Here is a 25,145-nt window from a genome sequence, read left to right as displayed (position 1 = left end):
AGGTGAAGTTGCACAAGAAAAATCTGTTTTTCTCCCTGTCATGGAAGAATGTTTTCTGTGTCCTTCACAGATGCAAGGCTAATAAGAATGGTCCAGAAAGACGTCAAAGCAGAAAGAAATGCCTGCAGACAGGCAACTTCCCAAGAAGCCTCCAGTCCAGGAAGCAAAGGTGATAGCTATGAATTCCAGAACAGGTAGTGGAGTCTCAGCTTTGAACTCTTAGGAAGCCCAGGCTGAGATCCTATTACTGGTTCAACCACTGAGAAGCAGTAATTCCTAACCTCACCACATCAGCCTATTTGGTTCTCTATAAACTCGTACTTTTTTTTTTTTTTTCAGTGTTTAGGCTTGTGTGATTAACATAATGAAATCATAAATAACTTAAAATTACATTACTCTCCTCCATACCAACAAAAATGACTCCATTAGGAAGGGCTAGGGAAATAGGCAGGTTGTGAAGTGTTTACATTTCAAGAATGAGGACCCAAATTTCATCCCCAGAACTCACATGGAAGAAAAAACAAAAAACAAAACAATAAAGAAAGTCAAGCTTAGTGGCATGTTCATGTCGTCCTAGCAATGAAGAGGAAGGGCAGGTAAATCCCTGGTGTGAGTCCATTGAAATTCTTAAAAGCAGGAGCTAAGGCTTCTTCAAGGAAGAAAAAATTCCAGCAGTGGACACTTCCCTTTTGAACCAATCTGTCTGTCCAGTTCTGCATTTTGGCTCTGCATAACCAGCTCTACAATTATGTCTTTTCAATAAATGTCTTAATCTCCTGCTAGAGTTCTCTTTCTGGTTAGATCTTACTCCACACAGCCACAGAACTTGTTTTCATCCTGCAGCAAAGCCAACTGCCTACATTTTGATGTTTCAAGGTAAAAATTGCTAGATCCATTATTTTCACAGATGGGAGTAGGCTTAAATACAGCATGTTACTCTGTTTTGCTTAAATCTCTCTTACCTATTTGTCTCAGAAGAAAACAGTAACTATACAGTCAATGTAACCTCCCTTGGTAAGTTTGAAGAAGAAATACATAAGCTGCATATGCAAGAGGAAACCAGGTCCTCACATCTGGTATTCAGATAAATACTCCCTGTATTTACCTAAAGGGACTTCTGGAATTGGAGTTGCAGCATGAATCATCTCATCCACATAGCAGCGTTCTCTGCTCCACAAATGTTAATCATTTTAAATGAGTCAGAAGTACATTTTCACAACTCCCCTGGACAGAATTTCCTCACCGTTTCCTAATACTCATCATCCTCTGCCAGGTTTCACTCCAGCCAGAACTACTCTGAGAACTTCTAAAACTGCAACACAGCTACACAAACAGACCAGACCGCTAACTTAAAGTCAAGACTCCAAAGGGAGCGGAATTTGAAACAAAACTCAGATTTCCATTATTTGTAAAAAAGTTTTCTAAGATGAAATGAAGTCTTTAAATTAAAACAAAAAAAAGTCCACTTTAGAAATATTAAACATTTATTCATTTTCTTATGGTAGCTCTTTTCTTGGTTGTAATAAGAATATTAGCAAATAAACATACTTTTGAGATTTAAATGTTACAACCCCAAATTAAACGTTTTTATTCATTAAAGCCTAGGTACCATTTTAAAATAAATTAATTTTAATTACAAATGACAAGTACCTATAGATAGCTAAGAAATGTATTAACATTTACTTGCAATAACAAACATGTGCTTTGATACTTTTATTCATTATTATAAAAACTGAGTTTTCAATGAAGGCAGTTCATCAAAATTATGGTTATGGAAATAAATTTGAATCTAGTAGTACTTTAAACTCAAAAATCATCACAGGATAAAACAGCAAGCATGTGGAATATTTGTGATATATACATAGATATTTTCATGTAAACAAAGCAAAGATCAAAGAAATTAAGTATCTTTGTCACCAACAAAAGTATGAAGATTAAAAGATTATTTTATTTTACTTCATGCTTCAAGTGAACAACTGCTCTAAGCAGAGAACTAGGCATTAGATGAGCCTTTACATTCCCCTCACTCTCTTCAGGAAATCACACATGATGAAGAGATGCCCTGTAGAGACATCTGCAGGAAAGAAATACTATACTAATTAGCCTTCTGGAAGTCATGACTTACAATTAGTGAGTCATTCTTGGACCCCTACTGTGAAACCATATGGTTCATCAGACTTTGCCAGTGAAAGGAAAGCTGGTGCTGGTCAAATCCACACCAGCACACCTGGAGACCATGTGCACAAACCATGTAGACTTTATTTCATTGTGGACCACTACTGGCTTCCGATACACAGCTGCTTTAAGATAAAACAGGCAGTATTTAAATGATACACTTATTTTCTACAGCAGGAATTCATGGAACTGTGCCCCAGTGACCATCTGAACCAGAATCAGGCAAAACACTCAACATAATAAAAATAAACATTCTTGTGCCCAACCACTGACCCAGAGGCCCAGGAATTTGTATTGTTGACCTTCCCTGGGGATATTCAAATGCCTATTAAAGTTTAAATATCACTACTGCCAACTATTTGAAATTTTTCTTTTTTTTTTTTTGACAACAAATATTTTCTTATATCTTTCATGCATCATATTAGCTAGGAGGAAAAATAAATAATTTCTGATTATGTCAGCCAGCAATGGTTAATAGTGGTATTTCCCCATCAAAAAACCATGGAATAATAGACAACATGCAATTTTGTGCCTAAATTCCTTGATGGTGCACCATATTTTCTCCTAAAGCTTTCAAAAAGTACAAAAATATTTAAAGTGATCTGTAAACTGTCATCTGAACAGATTAGCCAGTGTAAAAAGAGTTGCTGATCAACGTCTCCTTCCCCATGGCTTCCCATGTTGGTCCAGCAGTCTCTGCAGAGCACTGGCCAAGTGTAGCTGCCTCCAAACCAGAAGAGAGTACCTTCAACTGCACATGAACAAGAATAGAGAATGTGACACTCCATTCAACTACAGTCCCAAAAGGGTCTCAAGAGTTACCAGTATGCATCAATATACACAGTGGTGTCTTTCTTGAAAGTTGAATTTTCAGCATCTGTATTAATATCTGCTTCTAATCCAGTTTATATTGACAATGGAAAGCAAAATACATTTCAATGTGCTGCTAAACATCTACTACAGTGTTAAAGTCCTATATGATCCCAATGAACAAAGTCGTATTTACCTGTGATAAATATAAATTAGAAATTAAAGAGGTAGGTGGCTCTCATATGCAATGATCTCAACATAATGTGGTAAATAGTGTACACTAGTCCCTAATGCTGATGAAACAGACAGGGCATTTCCAACATGGTTGCAATCGCCTCAAGAACAGGACTTCCCAGGTTGTTGGTGCTGCCAACGAAGTGCCAACATCCCAATTCCTGATGACCATGCCAGAGCTCTTTAGACACCATATAAGAAAGAGCTAACAAAGCAAATGTAAAGTAATACTGAAGACCAGACAATAGCCCTGAAGTAGGCCGGGCTCTTCCAACTATACTCACATATGGAAAGCAAAACAAAAATAAACAAAAAAGCCTCAGGGTTAGATAAGATATCAACAATTCCTGTAATCCAGCTTGGGTTTTTATAGTTGAGGAAGCACAGGCTTGTTTTTCCCAATGGCTCACAAAGCAGGAAAATTCTGAAAAGGTGCTATACATCCATGGCAAGTGCTCCCTTAGCCCAGAGTGCAGTTAGAGGGCTACTTTTAAGCCCTGGTGGCTTTAATCTGCAGCTCCACCCTGCTGGCTATTTTATAAGGTAAGGTGTACCACTAGTAACAGAGGGAAGCTGACCTGGATGTACCAGGACAGGCAGACACCTAAAGAAAAGGAATGAAAACTCCCAAACCAGACCTAGTAAAGTTCATCTAAACTCAGCACAGGGTTTATCTTCCCTTCTCTTGGGCAGGCACACCTCTGAAGTTCACAAACTTGAGCTCTGCTAAGGCAAGCGCTGAGGCAAAAGGTCCCTCTACAGACCATGTTAGAGCACGCTAGACAGTTGACAACCTCCAAAGCTGCCAGGGCAAGATCCACCCCCAGCTGTACTAAGCACTCAGTAGCTGTCAGTCGCTTGTTCTATAGATTGAAAAATCACACTATTTTCATATTTATATTGATCTTCAGACCCTGGCCAAAGTCATTTGCTTTCTTTAGAAACTCCAAGTCAGGCACAGCAACTTCAAAGCCCGCTTGGTCTTCATGGTAGCCCTGTCTCAAAAAGAGAAGAGAAAAGAAGAGAAGAAGAGAAGAGAAAAAAAGAATGTGTAACACCCCGACCCCTTGACTATGGCAGGTTCAAAATGAATGAGGAGTCTATGTGGCACAATGGAGCAGCTGTACCTGCTTCTCAGGTGTTTGGAGGCCAGCTCTACCAAAACCTCTGGGCAGGATTTTTGTCCCTCGGAAACTTGTTTTTCTTTCGTCTTAAAAAGAAAACAAGTGATACCTACCTCATAAAAAGCCACGAGGGCAGAGCACTGCACCACACCTTGAATACAGCACCACTGCATGGTGGTGGCCCCTTCTCTCTGAACTTGGTGAGAATTCAGCAAGATGGCCACAAGTTGGACCAGCCACCCTCTCATTCTGCTCCTCCTTCCCTGAAATTTGCTAGAGTGCTGTGCCTCCTCGGTGGTTCCCTGGTGCTCTGAAAACTCACTAGTACTTAGAAAAATCCCTATGTGTTTGTGTTCCTTTTAAAATTGTACATTCAGCTAAAACATTGTTTAATAAAAATTACCTACCTAGAGATCATAAGCACATGTCTCTCAAAGCACAATATGTCATATATAAAAACAATTCTAAGAACACAGCTGAATTAATTTGTACATTGTCTCTTAAAGTGCACCAAAGTAAGTTGTAATAACCTTTGAAATGTCATCAACCTCCTTGGGTTTTGTTTTTAAATAAAACTAAGTATCTGCCAACTGAGATGCCTAGGGATTTGATTCCAATATGATGGCAAAGAGCAGCAGTGTCTTGTAGGAAAGGAAAAGGAACTGATTAACTCAACCAAGCTTGCCTCAGCAACATAAAAACAAAACAAACAAACAACAACAACAACAACAAAACCCACCTACAATTCAAGTTAACTGCAGGTTCCATGAAGCACAATCTTGATTCATGCTGCAAAAATAAAACCAGTCAACTAAACAAACACCTCCCCCCAAAGCTTTCTTAATCTAGAGGTAACATGTGACCACTTTCCACTTTCTTACCCTTGGTTTCAGGATCAAAGTATTTACCATTCTTTCTTTACAACACACACACACATACACACACACACACACACACACACACACACACACACACACTATTAAAAAAAAACCCAAAAGTTTAGAAGCCATATGAAAAAATTTCAGTCAGTAAAGACCCATAATGACTCCAAACGTCTCAGAGTTACAGTATTCACAACACCGTCCGATGCTCCCCACACACATAGACAGCACTCGGGCGTATCCGTCGCCTTGTGTGACCAGGGAGACGTGGCAAGAACTTGAAGGACTTGGGCATCATGTCCAAGCAGGCATCATGAAACTTCTTAATCCTCCAGTAGTATATCAGTGGGTTCAATGCAGACTTGAGGTAGCAGAGCCAAAGTAGCCAGGTGCTAATCTCAAAGAAGTTGTGCTGATAGTAAAAGTGCTTACTGAAGGTTGCCACAAGGCTGTATGTGGTGAATGGGGCCCAGCAGACAATGAAGACAGCAAAGAGGATCAAGATGGTGGTGAAGGCACGTGTTTTAAAGCCCATGTCGATGTTCATTTGGAAGGGTCTCTGTAGACTCATGAGACCAAGTTTGCTGGCCTGGCTGAGGCATATTCCTTCTGGGTAGCTATGAATCCTCAAGGCATTGTGCCGAAGGGTGTTGAGGATGCCCATAAATGAATACAGTATCACCAGGAAAGGTATAAAGAAAGAAATTAGTGAGATCAAAATCACATAAGCCTGGTATCCAGAATTAGTTGTGTACCCAAACACACACTGTGGGGCTCGGGAAGGTATTTGCAAATCAGGATTTCCCACAGCCAAAGGAAAAGCTATGGAAAAAGAAGTAGCCCAGGAGACTGCAATAAGGACCTTAGCCCGGTATGGATTTAGCTTATCTTGCCTCTGAACTATAATCAGGAACCTATCAATGCTAATAATGAGCAGGATAGCAACTCCCTCTATCACAAACAACCAGAAAAACATAGCAGACAACCTGCAGAAGAATTTCCCAAATATCCATCTGGTGGTAAGAATAGTTACCAGGGCAAAGGGCATGTTCAGCACGGCAAGCAGCATGTCTGCAAAAGCCAGGCTGGCCAGAAGGATGTTAATGGCAGAACGCATGGCAGCTTTTTGGTAAACCATGAGGCAAACAACCAAGTTTCCAAGGAAAGACACGAACAGAATAAATATCATTATAGCCGAAAGGATGATCTGGAGAGCTAAGTTTAGGCTCTTAAAAACTGCTGGTGTCGGGGTCATGGCTGTGCTGTTCACTGCTAAGGAACTAAGTCCAGTGCTAGTCATGGTTTCCAGACTATATCTAAGCAGTGGACCAGGGCTGGGATGTTGCAATGGTGGGGACACCGTAATATTCACATGGGAGTTTTCATAGACTACAAATGTTGTGTTGGATATCCCAGTATGGGATGCAGTCAACACCGCTGAGACAATCATGATTTTAGGAGGACAGGAGGTTCAGGCAGAAATGTGGGTCCTCTTCAGGCATTTCGATACAGCACTGTAGGGTCAGGTTCCACTGATGGGCTCGGACACACATTCTGGAAAATGGACAGAGTTCCATCTTCCACAAGAATCCTTCTGCCTGAAAATAAGCCCAAAACAGAAGATGAGATCGGATTAGTAAATACATTTTACTCTATTGTTTCACAACATCTAAGTACTAGCAAAGACTGTTCATCTCTGCTTAGCTTCTGAGGTCAGACGAGGCTAAGTATGTTCAGGACAGTATGGCTGTAGACACATTTGACATTTTTAATCTTTCATCATAAAGGATCAGTCTTTTTCCTTCTACACCTCTAAAACTGTGTTCCCTAACCTAGTCATCGCTAAAATGCCACTGTTACATTGTTTTAATGAAATATAATGAAAATCTTATAGTATTTTTAGGGAAAGCAAGGTGGATCTTGAAATATATTAATGAACCAAGGACAAAGGTAAAAACCTATAGTTGGTGCTTTTTAAAAGATTGCAAGTAGCCCTCTCTAAGGCTCAGACCATTGAGGAAGAAGGGGCAGAAAGACTGTAAGAGTCATAGATTGGTGGGGACCTGAGAAAAACTGTCCTTTTGGGCTTGGTAGGCCCACTGTACCCATGAACTCACAGTGGCTATGGATGCCTGCCGGAGACCTGTACAAGATAAAGCCAGTCAATGTTCTATCAGGGAGGGCAGAGGGAGTGGGCTCTGGAGACCCCATTCCTAACTGAGGAGCTATGGAGAACCGAGAGCCTTTGGTGGAGGGAAAACAGTGTTCTTTAAGTGTTCCATGATCTAGTGCCCTACATCCAGAAATAAATGGACAGCACAAGCTGGACCCAATGGGTTATTGAATCAAATAAAGAAGACACAAAGTTTGGGGTACAGGGAAGTGGTGCTGGATCTTAGAGCATTAACAAAAAGAGTTGGGGTAAATATAATCAAAATACATTGTTTGAAAGTCTGCAAGAATTAATAAAAATATTAAAAAATAAACCTCAAAAAATGGCAGCCAGTATCACAGCTTTCTACAGTCACTATTAATAAACATTTCACTAATTCTCTTAGGAGAACAAATTTCAGCAGTTCTTTCCTATGGGTTCTTATTCCATCTTTACATTAGCATAAGGCTTGATGGCAAAAACAACTTAACCTTAATTCCCAGCTTAACACGTGGTAATAACACACTTTGACAGCCCTTAAAAGTAAGAACAGGATTATTTTCAATTAAGATCTGAAATTTATCTTAGCTTTTCTTCCTCCCTCTCTCCCTCCTGCCTCTTCCTTGTTTCCCCTTTCTCCCTCCCCCCACCATTTTCTCTCTCTATTCCTCCTTAAGATCTTTTCTCATAGCAATCCCCCCTCCAGAAATTCCCCACCAAACACACTAGAAAAAAACCATTCAGATAAAGGAGTCATTTTTCCTACGCTCTTCCTCATATTCTCTCTTTTCTTCTAAACCTGTCCTTTTTTTTTTACTTTTATTGGTTCTTTGTGGATTTCACATCATACACTCTGATCCCACTTATCTCTCTGTCCCCTCTCATCTGTCCTCTGCCCTTGCAACCTCCCCCCAAAACCAAAACAAAATTTAAAAGGAAAACCAAAAACTAAACAAAGCAAAAAAAAGAAGAAGAAAATCTCATTGTGGAAGCTGTAGTGTGTCCTGTTGAGTCACACAGGTTACCCTTTAGTCCATTCATCTTTACTTGCAAGAGTCATTGGTCCGGCTCAAGGCCTCTGGCTTCCTACACCACCTGTCATGGGCTCTCACTGATACCCTGTTGTTGTCCTGTGTCATGGAGATGCTGCTGTTTTGGATCTGTGGGTTGTTCCCCTTCACATGTTCCAGTAGTTCATAGATGAGGCGGAGGTTAGGGTGAGCAAACTCAGCCCCTGTTGGTAACTGGGTTGGCCAGCTCGTTAACTTTCCCTCATCACTACCCTGGTGAGCTCTCCAGCACTGCCTAAGCTAGTTTACCCAATGCAGCTTACAGCAAGGAGTGGGCCGGTTCTCCTGCTTTGGGGCCTTCAGATCTGGGTCCCCCCTCACTCTTCATCACCAGGGTCAGCTCCACTGTTTTGGCCAGGCAATGTGCAGGGCCCTCTCTCCTGATTGTTGTCGGGGGCATACTGCTCTCATGCCCTCGGGGCTGGCACACCTGCGACCTGACAACAGGGGGGTCAGCTCTAGTGGCAGGTGGGAGGACAGCATCTTTCCCTCACCTACACCACTATACAACATAAGGGAGGGTGGACGGGGTCAGCTCCAGTGTGCTGCCCAGACAGGAAGCAGGGGCTACTTTCTTGTGTGCTGCAGCTGATGAAGGTCAGGGCTAGCTCTACCACTCTTGGCTCCCCAGGGCCAGCTCCTTCACCTGCCGAAGGTGGTGATGCGAGGGGGAAGGGCATCTGTCCCTCACCCATGCTACCACACAGCAAATGAGGAGGGGACAGCGTCAGCTCTCATGCCCTCAGGCTCGGCTCTGCCTGCATCCTCAAGCACAGGGTCAGCTCTGGGTGCTTCCTAGGTGAGGTGAATGCTTATGGTGAGGGGTGGGGCCATCTTTTCCCAGTGCAGGGGGCAAACTCTTCCCTGAGGGATAGGCCCAGATTGCCTGCAGTAATATCCAGCAAGGGGCAGGGCCAGTGAAGGGCGGGGCAGGCTCACCACAGCATGGTTCCAATGATGCCTGCCTGTGCTAATACAGGCCATGGATATCACCATAGACCCCCGCTGCAGCAGGACCACAGACCCAGACATGCCCTCAGCAGCTAGGCCAGACGCCACCATGGCTCCAGTGGCAGCACAGGCCCCTCAGATCAGCATGGCCCTGGCGACAGCATGGTTTCCGGGCACCAACATGATTCCAGGTCTCTGGCCCAACTCCATGCATCCACAGAGCCCCCGGTGGCAACTGGAGCCACGGACATCACCCCAGACTCTGGCCTCGGCAGGACCACAAACCTAGACATGGTCCTAGGCCACCGCCCATGCCCAGATGTCTCCATGGCTCCAGGTGGCAGCACCGGCCATCCAGATCAGCATGGCCCCAGGCGAAGTGTAGTCCTCAGACACTGCATGGTCCGAGGTCGCCAACCAGGCCCCAGTCATCACCATGGCCCTCGGTGACAACAGGAGCCCGGGGCATCAACTCAGACCCTAGTTCCTGTAGGGCAACAGACTCAGACATGGCCCTCTACAGCAGCCCTAGTCCAAATGACACCATGCCCCTGGGTGATGGCGCAGGACACTCAGATCAAGATGCATGGCCCTCCGACATCCTCAAGGCCACAGGTTGCTGCCCAGGCCCTGGGGCATTGGTACGGTCTTTGATGGTCTTAGGAGCCACAGACATCAACAGAGACCCTGGATAGGGCAGGGCCACGGACCCAGACATGGCCTTCAGCCACAGTCCTGGTCCTGACAATACCACAGCCCCAGCTGACAGCCCTGGCCACCCAACTGAGCCTGGTCCCGGCAGTGGCACAGACCTCAGACAGCAACATGGTCCAGACCCCAGGCATCCACATGGGCCCAGATAGCAACATGGGCCAGGGACATCAACACAGACTCCAGCCACGAGCCTGTCCATTTTCATCATTTTTTTTTTCTGATACACAGACTTCTGTTTCTTCTCCCCAATGACTGAACTGATACTGGTAGCAATTTGACGGGAGACGCTAACCAAATAATAAAGATGATATTAAGGAAGATAAGGAGATAAGTACCTGAATATTTGGAACATATTCAGAATATTTACAAAGATTTGCTTCTCTTTTCTCAAAAACTTGCTTAGCTTTTACTTAGCCTTACTCCTAATACTCCCAATCTCTCACCAATTTATAAAGCCCTGAATCTTACATAACAGGTTTCCCTAATCTACATTCTGACATGGCTTCTCCCTTCTGCTGTAATTAACTAGGGGATAATCTCTTCAGTTACAAAGGGACTGCATTTCTGTACAGATCCCTACGACAAACCATTAAAAGGTTAGAAATATTAATACACAGAAAACCAAAACAAAACTACAATTCACACATTGCATGGCCTTAGAATTAGTCATTGATGTTTAAGGGTAAATGTCAACATTTCGTTCATCCATTTCTTGGGGTGTGAAGGGAAGAGACGGGATCTCATTTGTGAGAGCTAAGATAGAGCCCTATAGCCAGATCATGCTTTTTCTACTAACTTTGCATCTATAATCCACGGTCCTATGTAGGACTGCTTTTATAAATAAGAAAAATAGCACTTTACATAAAATACTGATTTTCCTATTTCCTCTCACTTTACAGCTTAATTTTTGTCGTTACCTACTAGATTTTATACAACCTCACATATTCCCTCTAAAATGTAAATAAACCTTGACAATATGTTACATTAAATTAGTGACTATCAAAGTATCATCACAAAAGGGCAGTTGGAAAAGAACAAAGATTATTATAGTTTTGCACCATAATCATGTCAGGCTATTCAGAGAGACCCCAGTATGCAGTGTTGGTATTATGTGTGGTATAAAATCAGTGTTGGTGCAGACCTACCTCCAGAGAAAACTCTACATAGACAAATAGGTATTTTAATCCTAAAATAACAACTTAAATCATGTTTGGCCAACTGTGTTAAAACTGCATTTCAGAGTTGGCAAGATGGCTCAGTGAGAAACGGGGCTTCCACCAAGCCTGACAACGTGAATGTGATCTTTCGGACCATGTGGTAGGAGAGAAATGATTCCCACAAGTTGTCCACTGACCTGCACAGGTGTTTTGTGGCATATACATACTCCCCCACATACATGCATACATACATACATACAAACATACATATAATAATTAAATAAGCAAATGCAATAGAAAATTTTAAATTCTATTTCAACAAACATCTATTGAATCTGCAGTAGTAAGTTTGAAAAACTTAATGTCCTTAAGGCTGGAAGTATAGTGCTAGAGCCTCGAATGCAAGAGACCCTAGATTCAACTCCCCAAGCAACAAAAATAACTGATTAAAAACAATTAAATTAGACTTAGCTTGTTTTTTTAAGATGAAGAACAATTAAAAATAGAAAGAAACAAAAGCAAAATATTAAACTGTGCTTTTTAATTTTTTATGTTCCATATACAAAAAAAGTGTCTTTTTTGTTGTTTTTTGCATGCCTCCCATTACTACACAAACTTCTAACTCAATTCACTCAATTACTATTCAGCCTCCAAATATTTACTGAGGGCATGCTATGTTCCAGTCACTAAAGGGAAAATGATTAACAAATGGTCCTGGATTCTGGTTAAAGAGAGCAGACTGACCGAAGACACTGCATCTCAAAATTCACTTTGAATGGATTTTTGTCAATATATGTATAAACTAAAAAGAATAAGATATATAAATGTAAGGTCCATTAATAAAGAATGTTTTAATGCTTTTAGGCAACAAACAAACCAACGAAGCAGATGCTGCTGAGGTAACTGGCCTAACAAAACAGAAAGAGAGAGCCTTCATTTCCAGAACTTCTAGAAAATGTTTTGAGGAGATCAAAATGTCTGTAAACCTCCAGATAGACTGATTAGCGGTGACCCCAGAAAGCTCAGGTGAGGCTGAAAACAAGAAAGTGACTGAAAACCAGGACACTAGAAACCCAGCCAGGCCTGTCTCCTCTCACTGTGCAATCAGAAGCACACACACACACACACACACACACACACACACACACACACACACACACCTTCGTTCCAGAAGCTCAAGGCTGTGGCAAACCATGGGGCTGCAAATGGGATCTAAAGAGAATGCCAACAGTTCACAGCAGCACAAGCTCTTTCTCACCAGCCTCTCCGACTGCTGGACTCCAGGCTACCGATGCAGGCAGGCAGCCCCACCCGGGAGCAACGGACTCTCACAGTCACCAACCAGACCAGTCCAGAGTGAAAACTCACCTCCACAAGGCAGCACTGATTCATTCCTGGGAGTAGAACCCCCGGAAACGCCTCTTAGAAGTTCCACCACTTCTCAACAGTGCTGTGCTGGGGACCAACCCTCAACAAGAAGTTCCATGAGAACAAACCTCAGTGCAACTTTAACGTCACCCAAAAACTAATCATACCAAACAGAGGCATAAAGTCTTGTTTTAGTACACCTAAGGAAGAATAAGCATTCTGAAACCCAGGCCTTTTAACAGCAATTCAATTAGGTCTAACTTTAGCAAGATACATAGTATCATAGTAGCCCGGTCCTTTGCTTCTCATTTCCCCCTTGTCAGTTTCTCCATTTGCTATCAAAATACAGAAAAGTAACAAATGTGTTTCTATGGCCCCAACCAAACTTCTGAGTTCTAGCCTTACATTTGTATGTATGTATGTGTCTATATTGGGCATGAAGGCATGAGTGTAGGGCCCCCACAAGCCAGAAGAGGGCGTGAGATTCCCCCAGAGCCAGAGTTACAAGAGGTTGTGAGCCACCCAACCAACCTGGAGGGATCCTAGGAAATGAACTGAGCCTCTGCAAGTGTGTGGTCTTATTGACCACTGAACCATCTTTCCTCACCTATACATTATTTCTACATTCTGATGAGAATCTCCTTTGGCCTCTGCGTAACCCAAACCCTTCTTTCATCTATCATCTCTTTTTGGTCTGTACTTTTGAGTAACAGGACTTAGTGAGCAGTCATTGCGCTGTTTGGTTTTTGTTAATTTGACAAACCTACCCATATCTCAAAAAACAAAACCTAAATTAGGAACTGCCTCCCTAAGACTGTCCTGTGGACATGTCTGTGGGGCATCTTCTTGATACAGGTGGACCTAGCCCACTATGGGTGGTGCCATCCACAGGAAAGTCATTCTGTATAGTTTAAGCAAGCATGCCAAGTAAACCATGGGGAGCAAGTTAGTAAGCAGCATTTCCCCATTTTTCTGCTTTAGTTCCTACTTCCACTTCCCTGCCTTGGGCTCCTGCCCTGGCTTCCTTCAATGATGGCTGATAAGAGTAAGCTAAAATAAACTCTTCCTCAGGTAGGTTTTAATCTATGTTTTATCACAATAGAAAGCAAAGCAGGACAGTCATGTTAACACTTTCCCATGCCATCTCTTCCTTCATGCTCATGCATGCCACTTGCAGAATAAACTCCTGGGAGGCAGAAGTGATTTGGGGTAGGGGTTGGAAGGAAGAGGGGGTATATACATTTTTCTTAACCCAGTTAGAAGTTCAGCATTTAGTACATACTCAACAAAAATCCACTGAGATATTAATATCTGTTATTGCATCCAGTCTCTTATCTTTCTTGATTTCCTATCATGAAATCCTTAAAAGAAGAGTAGATTTTATAGTTTTGCTTTTAGAGAATCTACTTTTCTGATTCTCTGTTGTTTTTCAATAGTTCCTTAATGAAATATTTGGTGTGTGTTTTCTGTTTGGAAAGCAAGCTACAGACACTGGTATGGCAATATTGACAGAACAGATGAAACCAAGTGGAATCTGTCTCATCCTAAGAAGTGACCAAAAAAGTAAATAAAAGAATAGGAAGACTTTAATTGGATAACCTAGAAATGGAAGTATGAGGTTCATACTTATCTCCATAGAAATATGGAGTTAAGACAAAGCCTGACCAGTAAAAAACACTTAATAATCTTGGCATTATAAACTTACAGAAATGGGAAACAAGGAAAGAGACCAGGGTTGAAGGTAGGCAACTGCTTTGATCCAAGTACCTGTTCCCTCTGTCCACAATTCCCTATATTCCCGCTTGGGCTCCAAAAGTCCCCTGGGCCTGAGATCCTTGCTTGAATCCTTCCCTCAGAATCCACAAACATTCTACTTACTATGCTCCTTCTCAACAGTTACTGTCCATACCCACTGTGGGGTGAGGGATATGCTTTCCACTGGCTGTTCTGAGTGTCTCCTTAATCTAGTCCAAGAGTTAAGGGTTAAGCATCCCTTCATGGGATGAGACACGGGAGCCAAAAATCTCTTGATCTCAGCCCTCAACTGGCTACCAGGCCCAAGGAAAGTTCTTCCAAGTCCATCTGGAAGGAAAATCACATGATGAAAATCAGAAGCACTCCCTTGAACACATTCCTTTCTCCAGCCTCACTTCCCTTTCTTTTCATTTCTGTTACTCTGGGATGACAAGCCCTAATACAGCTCTCTGTTTAACTGGCTTTGCCTCCAGAACTTAGCTTCTGGGAAACTAGAAAAAGAATCCACTCATCAACTGCGCTGACTCCCATTCACTTACCTGCCCTGTGACTTGAGAGTCAAAGACTATTCACTTGAACATTTCTTCTCAGCCTTCCACCAGCACTCAAAATCTCTAACTCTAGCCTGTCACTTCCCTTACAGTGGCTTCATAACACCACCCCCTTCACTGCTACGTCACCTCCACGGTCTCACTTCCTCAGCCTGCCCTCTTCTCTTGCATCCGTCCACCAAACTATAACAAGAGGAACTATCTTATTGATGGAGAGAGTCTCTCAATGTAACCCTAGCTGTCCCAGAACTCACTCTGTAGACCAATCCAGCCTCGAATCACAGTGATCACCCTGCCTCTGCCTCCTGAGTGCTGAGATTGAAGCTCTGCCACACCACATCCAGCTGCTTGAGGAAATTTTTAATTATTTTTTATTTTTTGAGATAATAATATCATTCTCCCCCTCCCTTTCCTCTTTCCAAACCTTCTCATGTGCACTCCTTGCTCTCTTACAAATTCATGACCTCTTTTTCAATTGTTATTACATACAGATATGTAGATACATATATAATCCTAAATACATAAATAAACCTCAGCCTGTAAAATGTTACTTGTGTGTATGCTTTCAGGAATGTACTTTCAAAATTACAATCTTAATCTTTTAAATACTTTCTAAATCCCAACCAACTACAAAAAGGTAGTATGCTAAGGATATCTTTCTGTATGCTGTGAATGTGTTGCTCTGATTGACTGATAAATAAAAAGCTGATTGGCCAGTAGCCGGGCAGGAAGTAAGTATAAATGGAATGAGGAGAGGAGAATTCTGGGAAGTAGAAGGCTGAGTCAGGAGACACTGCCAGCTGCTGCTGACATAAGAAGCATGATGTAGGGGGCTGGAGAGATGGCTCAGAGGTTAAGAGCACTGGCTGCTCTTGCAGAGGTCCTGAGTTCAATTCCCAGCAACCACATGGTGGCTCACAACCATCTATAATGAAATCTGGTGCCCTCTTCTGGCGAGTGTATAAATAAATAAACAAATAAATATTAAAAAAAAAAAAAAGAAGCATGATGTAAAGATACGAGGCACGTGGCAAGGTATAGATTTATAGAAATGGGTTAATTTAAGATGTAAGATCCAGCTAGCAAGAAGCCTGAGCCATTAGGCCATGCAGATTTAATTAATATAAGTCTCTGTGTGTTCATTTGGGTCTGAGCAGCTGAGGGATCAGGCAGGACCAGAAAAACTTCAGCTACAGTAGTAAATCTCTTTTCAGTCCTAAACAATCTCAAGAAAGCCAATAAACTCATAGTTGATAAAGTGTTTAAGGACTGAAAAACACAGAAGGAGTGTTCAAGAACCCTGCTATTAAGATCACAGTCCACCATGTCCAGATAACTCTCTGAGCTCAGTACAAACTAGAGGACTCCCTTTTCCCATCAGGGCTACCTCTTCTTTAACCTTTATTGGAGTGTGTCCCTAAGCTCAGATGCCTGACCTTACTTGGAGGATGACCCTGCACAGAGCTCCCTGAAAATGCTGAATGACTCAGCACATAAGTGTGGCTCTTTCTTCCTGCCCATATGATAATTAGGTGCTGTATTATAACTAATCAGCCCTTGCTGCCCATAGCCCTAAGAAGCTTTAGGACCCTTATATACCTTATCCCTGGTACAATAAAATGAGCTGTCTCTCTGAAGCTGGCTCCCAGAAGTTATTTTCATCATACTCATGGCCATCTGAATCCTGCTCACTGCTTCTGCCCCCTTTATCCTCGTGAGCCAGTGGCCAACGACCCCTGAAGAAAAAGAGGGTCACCTACAAACCACATGTCAGAGTACACGAAGGACAAGCATTCAGTTGGGAACTGCCTCCCTTTTTCTTTTCTCCCAGATTATAGTAAGTTCTGTTGCTTCTTAATAGCACCCTTCTTCCAACATCTTTGCCTAAGGTCACATGACTGATAAACACTCCATCTCCATGAAGCAGCTGGTTGAGGACAGGTCAATAGACTTGCTGGTTCCTGTATCCAAAGAACCTTGCTTTCATTAGGACATTCTACTACCTTTAGAATTTCACTCTCTCCAGACAGCCTTCTCAAGGTGTACTCTTTCTGCTCCAAGACCACTGTAGATTCAACTTCAGATGAATGCTGTGCCTCAATGACAATGAATCTCCAGGAACAAGGCATCAGTTAAGAATTTTCCTTAGGTTGTTCATGTAGATTTCTTTCCCTTGACCCTTGCCCTTCATTACTCCCACTCATGTCCAGGTTGTTCAGGCCCTCTGAATAGATCTCTGAAGTATTCAAAGGCCACCTGGCCAAACATCCTAATTGTCATGCTAGAAACCCCATCCAATGACTGAGGGAAACAGATGCAGAGATCCACAGTCAGGCCCCAGGTGGAGCTCCAGGAGTCCAATTGGTGAGAAAGAGGAGGGTTTGTACGAGCAAGAATTGTTGAGGCCAAGGTTGGAAAAAGCACAGGGACAAATATACAAACGAAAGGAAACACATGAACTATGAACCAATAGCTGAGAAGCCCCCAACTGGATCAGGCCCTCCAGATAAATAAGACAGTTGATTAGCTTGATCTGCTTGGGAGGCATCCAGACAGTGGGACTGGGTCCTCTCCTCAGTGCATGAACTGGCAGTTTGGAACCTGGAGCTTATACAGGGACACTTGTCTCAGCCTGGGAGGAGGGGACTGGACCTGCCTGGACTGAATCTACCAGGTTGAACTCAATCCTCGGGGGAGTCTTTGCCCTGGAGGAGATGGGAATGGGGGGTGGGCTGGGGGGAAGGTGGGAATGTGGGGAGGGGTGGGGGGTGGGAGGGGGGAGAACAAGGGAATCTGTGGCTGATATGTAAAATTAAATTTAATAAATAAATTTTGAAAAAGAAAAAAAAAGAATTTTCCTTAGGTTCTTAGCTAACACCATGTAATGACTTGTTTTTTGTTTTGGTTGTTGATTTTTTTAACCCAGCAATTTCAATTTCCTTAAATTAAATATATTCTATAAATATAGAAAATACTATTTCAGTATGAAGCTCTTTAATTATAAGAAATATCTCAGGGTTTATATGAGTGAGAATTGTTGAAGCCAAGGTTGGATAAAGTACAGGGACAAATTGTGGGCGCCATGGGCCCTGGCCCCCGACTGTGAGTGGCTGCGGCCTTGCTTGCTGACCTTGATCAGATGTCCTCCCTATTCAGATTCCCTGCCGGTATCCACCCTTCTGAATGCTTAAGGGAAGTTCCTTGTTTGTGTATCCTGCATATTGGGCGTTAACAACTTAGATGCAAGAATGTAGAACATTGGGTCTGGAATGTAGACCATTGGTAGCGAACTTCTGCCCTCCAGGGGTTCCTCCATTTGTGTTGTAAGCCTGTATTTAAGGTTTTTTCCCTCTTTCAATAAACGGCATTCGGCATTCAGCCATGGCGAATGACTCGCTGTCTCTTGTCTCTATTTTTTAATCCGCAGCCCTTCGATCAGACATGGTAAACGGGTATCGGTAATGTGGGCGTTACCGCTACAAATGGAGGTTCCTACCGAGATCTGAGAAAGAAGGACCAGCTGACGGACACTCTTGGAAGGCCGGCCAGCATTTTAAAGGTAAGAGTGAATTGAAATGGGTGCAGGTAGCTCACAGTCAGTTAATTGGACTGTTGAAGCAGGAAGGCACCAAAGTTAAGTAAGGGCAAGACAGCTAAAGATTTTAAATGAAAAAGGAAATCTTCCCAATAGAAAAGAGGGAAGGAAAGGAAATTTCCCGTTAGAAAAGGAAGAAAAAGTTTTAATCAAGAAAAAAAGAATTTTCCCGGTAAAAAGGGGAAAAATTTTTTTGAAACTAGGCCTAAAGATTTGGGTCTTGTAGAGGAAGGATGAAGGAAAGAGAGAAGCCTCTTCCCAGTGGTAATGGAGAATGTAAAGACTTTTTTCAGTTGTAGAGTTTTCAGGATAGCTGAAAACTCTTGAGGTTTTCTTCCCGCCAGTGCAGAGCGGCAGCATCTGAATTACAAAGAATCGGCAGGTAGGCCTCATTGCTGCTGGCTGAACAGCAAGTGAGCCCAGAGCTTAAAGTTTTGCTGTCTGTTTGCTTAATTTTGGTTCAAATGTTTTTTATTTTTCCCTCAGAGTGGGGATAATTCAATATTTAGGATCCCTTTGTGGGAAATGTTTTTCTGTTTTTCCCTTATGGTGGGAATAACTCATTGTTAGGTAGTCCCTTCATGGGAGTAGGAAGTTTAAACATGAGTTTGTGTGTGCGCGGCGTGCCCAGCGGCTGTGGCGGACAAAGGCGTGCATGAGATAGCCCGAAGCAGTGGGTGGACAGGTACACACCGGTGGGAGGCAGAGCCGTGATGGAGTGCGGCCCAGGCAGGCGCTGGCAATAGAGCCCGAGCAGTGGGCAGAGCAAAGCTAAGCTGCAGCCTCAGTTCTCGCCTCAGCAAGCTGAGGCCGGGAAGGGACTAGCACTAAAATTTTAAACCGGGCCTAACTTCTGGTGAAAAATGGTTTCGGTCCGGACATTGAATGCTAAGTCAATGCTGTTTGAATAAAGGATGTTCTGTTCTTTTGATTGTCTTAATACATGTTTGGATGAATGTTTGGATTTTCATGGTAGATAAACTAAAGGAACAGGATTCATAATTTTGAACTATATTAGATGTGCTCTTGTCTGTTGATCATTACTGAAAATTTGGCTCTACAATTTAAGTTGCTTTCTAGAAATTCTTGGTTTAATTCTATAAAAATATAATACCTAAAATAGATTGGGTTATTAGCTTATTAAATAACGTTACTAAGATAAACCCATAAATGATAATCTCTTCCTGATAAAGAGGTTACAAAATTATTTTTCCAGTAAATAAAATACAGGTAAATTGTTTGGTCCACATTGTTAATAATTGGCTATTTGTGTTAATGTGTTACTTGAAATCTATAAAAAAGAATCCTCTTTTAAGATTTTATAAAAATACTCAAGAGTATTACCTAAAGTTTACCTTTTCAAATCCTATAGAGATTGTATTTAATGCTCTTATAATTGGCATATGTAAAAAGGACCATGGAAACAAAAGCTGATGATAGAATTGCTCAATTATTATTGCTTTCATATTTTAAATTCAAAATGGCGCAGATACATAGAACTGGAGGCTTTGGAAGTACAGGGAAAAAGGTGTTTTGACAAACAGTTATCAATGATAAACAGCCTAAATTAAAAATAAAATTATATGGGATTGAGATTGGAAGATTATTGGATTCTGGTGCTGGATATATCTATAATTTCACAAGAATCCTAAGATCCTAATTGGCCCCTTAAAAATTCTACCTCTAACCAAAAGGTATTGGCACAGCTCAGACACCATTGCAGAGCAGGCTACTTTTAAATTGGAAGGATGAGGAAGGTTATGCAGGAACTTTTCAACCATTTGTGCTACCTAACATTCCAGTGAACTTGTGGGGACGGGATGTGTTAGATGGTATTGGAGCTGTACTTACTACACAGCCTGTACAACAGATGCTAAAGAGTCAGGGCTACTGCCCGGACAAAGGCTTAGGGAAAATGTTGCAAGGAGACCCGCTCCCTGCGGCAGACAAAAACTGTGTCACTAGGGGTCCTGGAGATACTAGAGGATTAGGGTCTTTTCCATAGGGGTCACTGCACAGCAGCCTTCGATTATGCAACCAATAAAAATCACTTGGAAAAGTGATGACCCTGTATGGGTGGAGCAATGACCCCTTGCTAAGAAAAAATTGGAGGCTGCGTATGCATTGGTTAAGGAGCAGTTAGATGCTGGACATATCATTCCTTCCACTTCACCTTGGAACTCACCTATATTTGTTATTAAAAAAAAAATCAGGAAAATGGAGGCTATTACAGGATCTTAGAGCTATAAATAAAACCATGCTTCTCATGGGAGCAACACAGCCTGGCTTGCCTGCCCCTGTGGCAATTCCTAAGCATTGGCACTTAATTGTGGTTGACTTGAGGGATTGTTTCTTCACCATTCCTTTGCATCCTGAGGACAGTCCTCGCTTTGCTTTCAGTGTTCCTTCAGAAAATCTTAAGGAACCTTATCAGAGATATCAGTGGGTGGTATTGCCTCAAGGAATGGTCAATAGCCCTACTATATGTCGAATTTATGTGTCTTTGGCCCTAGCTCCAGTTCGAAAAGCTTTTCCAGGTGTTTATATAATTCACTATATGGATGATATATTAATGGCTGCTAAAGATAAAAAAACTTGTTTTTGATGCCTTTTCTAAATTACAAGAGGTTCTTAGCCTGGCTAATTTATAGATAGCCCCAAAAAAGGTACAGGTATCTTTTCCCTATCATTATTTAGGTCATAAATTGTTACGCACGGGCATACGCCCACAAAAGATTACTCTGCGTGTGGATCAGCTACGCACACTTAATGATTTCCAAACCTTTCTGGGAGATATTCAATGGCTTCGGCCCACTTTAAAAATTCCAACAGGTCAGCTTCGCCCCTTGTATGATGTCTTAAAGGGCGACCCTGACCCTTCATCTCCCCGTAAATTAACAGCTGAAGGACGTGTAGCCCTACAACGTGTGCAAGAGGCCCTGGAACAGGCTCACGTGCAGTATATAGATCTTAATTCTCCCTTATTGTATTTGATATTTTGTTTTACTCATTCACCTACTGGAGTGTTTTAGCAAACAGGTCCTAGTTTATGGGTACATTCCCCAACTTCTCCAGCAAAAATCATCACTCCTTATCCACAGGCTGTCGCTCAGATTATATTTAAGGGAATCAAGATCAGTGTTCAAACTTTTGGTAAGGAGCCAGATATTGTGGTGACCCCATACACCCAGTCTCAAGTAGCATGGCTGCAAGCTAATGATAATAATTGGACCATATTGACATGCTCCATGCGGGGTCAGTTTGATACTCACTACCCCTCCAATGATGTGTGTCAATTTTTTAAATTGCATCCTATTATATTTCCCAAGATAGTACAAATGACTCCTATTCCTCAGGCCTGTGTGGTATTTACTGATGGCACTTCACGTGGTTTTGCTGTGGTGGTTTCTGGTAACATAGTAAAGAGAATAAAAGTCCAGGGCACTTCTGCCCAAATGGCAGAGGTACAGGCGCTGTTGCTTGCTTTACAGATGTTTTCTGATGAGAGTGTAAATATTTATACCGATAGTCAATATGTGGCACATGCCATTATGCCTTTGGAAACAACAGCCTATATACCATCCATTTCTTCCATTCATGAATACTTATTGCAAGTGCAAGGACTTATATGGTCCTACTCACATAACCTTTATATAGGCCATATTAGAGCTCATACTCAATTGCCTGGACCTCTAAGTGAAGGTAATCAGAGGGCTGACGCCATTACTCGTATGGCTGTCACATTAGTCTGTTCTGCCTTTGATAAGGCTACTCAGTTGCCTCAACGTTATCATCTTAATGATGGATCTCTCCGTTATCATACAGGCATAACCCGGGAACAAGCCATCCAGATAGTTAAATCATGCACTATTTGTGTGGAATTTTTACCTGTTCCTCATTTGGGAGTTAATCCTCGAGGACTTTTACCTAATCATATGTGGCAGATGGACGTCACACACGTGCCTTCCTTTGGAAAATTACAATATGTCCATGTGTCTATTGATACATATTCTTCTCTAATTTTTGCTTCTGTCCATTCAGGGGAAAAGGTTAAGGATGTAAAGAATCATTGTTTTCATGCTTTTGCTTACATGAGAGTGCCAAAATACATAAAGACTGATAATGGTCCCGCCTACAGTAGTATGGGATTTTCAAAATTCTGCCAAGATTTTTCTATTGTTAATAAGACTGGTATTCCTTATAATCCTCAAGGGTAGGCTATAGTAGAACGCTGCCATCGTACCTTAAAAACTTATATTGCTAAAGTAAAAAGGGGGCAGCTAGGGGCTCATCTCTCCTCTCCACATTCTATTCTTTCCCTTGTTTTATATATTTTAAATTTTTTATCGGTGGATTCTGCTGGAGTATCCACTGCAAATAAGCACTGGAGGGCTCCTGTTGCAAATCATCCTCTGGTGCGATGGAAAGATCTTTCTACTGGCACTTGGAGGGGACCCGATCCGGTGTTGGTGTGGGCCCGGGGATCTGTTTGTGTCTTTCCGCAGGACAATGAAGTTCCTCTTTGGGTTCCTGAACACTGTGTGCGCCCTGTGGCTGCTGCTGAATCCCAACATGGCAGAGACCTATTGGGCCTTCGTAAAAAACTCTCCCCTTCTGATGCCAATGGGGATTGAGAGCCCAATACGGCCAGCCTTGACAAACATCATTGTTAGCCTAAGAACTGTAGCCATGTGGCTGGATTCTTCAGAAGGTAATGTATGGTAACTTTTTTCAAAAATGTTGAGAATGTGCCACACCTTGAAGATTAAGGATAACTCTGAAGGTCAATGAACTTCATTTGCTAACAGTAGCATGCCAGCTAAGCCTTTTACACATTTCGCAACCCCCCTCAAACTGGTGTAGTACCTACTTTTCAGGAATGGCTCTGTGCAACATTTATTGGCCTCCTGAAATTCATCTAGCCTTTTTGAAGATACCTCAAAATTTGTGAGCCTGAATGTAGCCATTATTGAGGCCATTAGTTCTGCTCCCTGTTTGCTGTTTTTGTTTTCTGTTTTCTTTATATTTCTCAGTTGTTCTCTTGCAGACCTGCCAGCCTAAGTAGTGCTGGGATCAAGAAAAATGGGCCTTGGTGGTTCGTGTTCCTGGAGCCGTGTCCATGCCAGTGGACCGTGGCAGCTAGACACAGATGATGCTCACACGCTCCAGAAGAGATTCTGACATCGCTGTTGCTGTTGTTGCTGTTATAGCAGTGGTGGCCACTGCTGCTATTGTTTCTGGGATTGCTATTTCATAATTGGTTACTACAGCTAGCACAATGGAGACCCTGGCAGCAAAAGTAGCTACCACAATTAGTTAATCTCTCTTCTTATTGGGCATGATAAATTTAATTCTACTTTTATACATTATAATTGGCTTTGTAAGTTGTAAATTATTAAAACTCAAGTTCCATTTGCTTATGGGATACCACCTTACAAGGACTCCAATTTGCAGTAAGGCTCGTTTAAGAAGGGAATGGTTCAATTGCCTTTAGCCTCCTGGCTATAGGTGGGTTAGGACTTCTGTTGGTCTTTTCTGTGTCGCACAGATTGCAAGCCCAGTGCCACTTTGAGATCTTTGGCAGCAGTCACTCTACAGCTCACATGGTTGAGTCTGTATGATAATGAGTATTCAGAGATGGGTAATGCTTGGGGGGCAGCCATCAACCTAAGACAGAGCACTTGTGTGGCCTGGGCAGGTGTCTCTATGACGGGTAAGGTGGTCTGCTGACGTCCCACGCAACCTAAGTTAGAAGCTCATTTAATAAAAAGGGGGGACCTGTGGGCGCCATGGGCCCTGGCCCCCGACTGTGAGTGGCTGCGGCCTTGCTTGCTGACCTTGATCAAATGTCCTCCCTATTCAGATTTCCTGCCGGTATCCACCCTTCTGAATGCTTAAGGGAAGTTCCTTGTTTGTGTATCCTGCATATTGGGCGTTAACAACTTAGATGCAAGAATGTAGAACATTGGGTCTGGAATGTAGACCATTGGTAGCGAACTTCTGCCCTCCAGGGGTTCCTCCATTTGTGTTGTAAGCCTGTATTTAAGGTTTTTTCCCTCTTTCAATAAAGGGCATTCGGCATTCAGCCATGGTGAATGACTCGCTGTCTCTTGTCTCTATTTTTTAATCCGCAGCCCTTCGATCAGACATGGTAAACGGGTATCGGTAATGCGGGTGTTACCGCTACACAAATAACCAAATGAATGGAAGCACATGAACTATGAACCAAAGGCTGAGGGGCCCCCAACTGGATCAGGCCCCCTGAATGGGTGGACAGTCATTTGGCTTGATCTGTCTGGGAAGCAGCTGTGCAGTGGTGCCGGGTCCTGGGCTCGTTGCATGAGTTGGCTGTTTGAATCCTGGGACTTATGCAGGGACGCTTGGCTTGGTCTGGGAGGGGGAGACTGGACCTGCCTGGACTGAGTCTATCAGGTCGATCCCGGTCCTCGGGGGAGACCTTGATCTGGAGGAGGTGGGAATGGGGGGTGGGCTGGGGGGAGGGGGAGGGGGGCGAGAGTGGGAGAACAGGGGAATCTGTGGCTATTATGTGGAACTGAATGGTGTTGTAAAATAAAAAAAATTTAAAAAATTAGGAAAAAAAAGAGAAA

The 25,145-nt window shown here is 42.6% G+C and overlaps 1 protein-coding gene across 1 annotated transcript in view; it reads right to left on the bottom strand.

Annotated features, from left to right (window-relative positions):
- Window positions 1-1,466: 1,466 nt before the first annotated feature.
- The window catches only part of Gpr63 (G protein-coupled receptor 63), a 67,061-nt gene continuing 43,382 nt past the window's right edge, over window positions 1,467-25,145 (bottom strand). Inside the window, exon 2 of the mRNA XM_028877986.2 lies at window positions 1,467-6,822. Within this exon, the coding sequence (XP_028733819.1) occupies window positions 5,415-6,674 (1,260 nt within the window). The 5' untranslated portion in view covers window positions 6,675-6,822 and the 3' untranslated portion in view covers window positions 1,467-5,414. The remainder of the gene's footprint in view (window positions 6,823-25,145) is intronic.

This window comes from Peromyscus leucopus, chromosome 2 (assembly GCF_004664715.2).
Source record: "Peromyscus leucopus breed LL Stock chromosome 2, UCI_PerLeu_2.1, whole genome shotgun sequence".
NCBI lineage: Eukaryota > Metazoa > Chordata > Mammalia > Rodentia > Cricetidae > Peromyscus > Peromyscus leucopus.
Note: the sequence above shows the minus strand (reverse complement) of the source record. Positions and strands in the feature narration are given on the sequence as shown.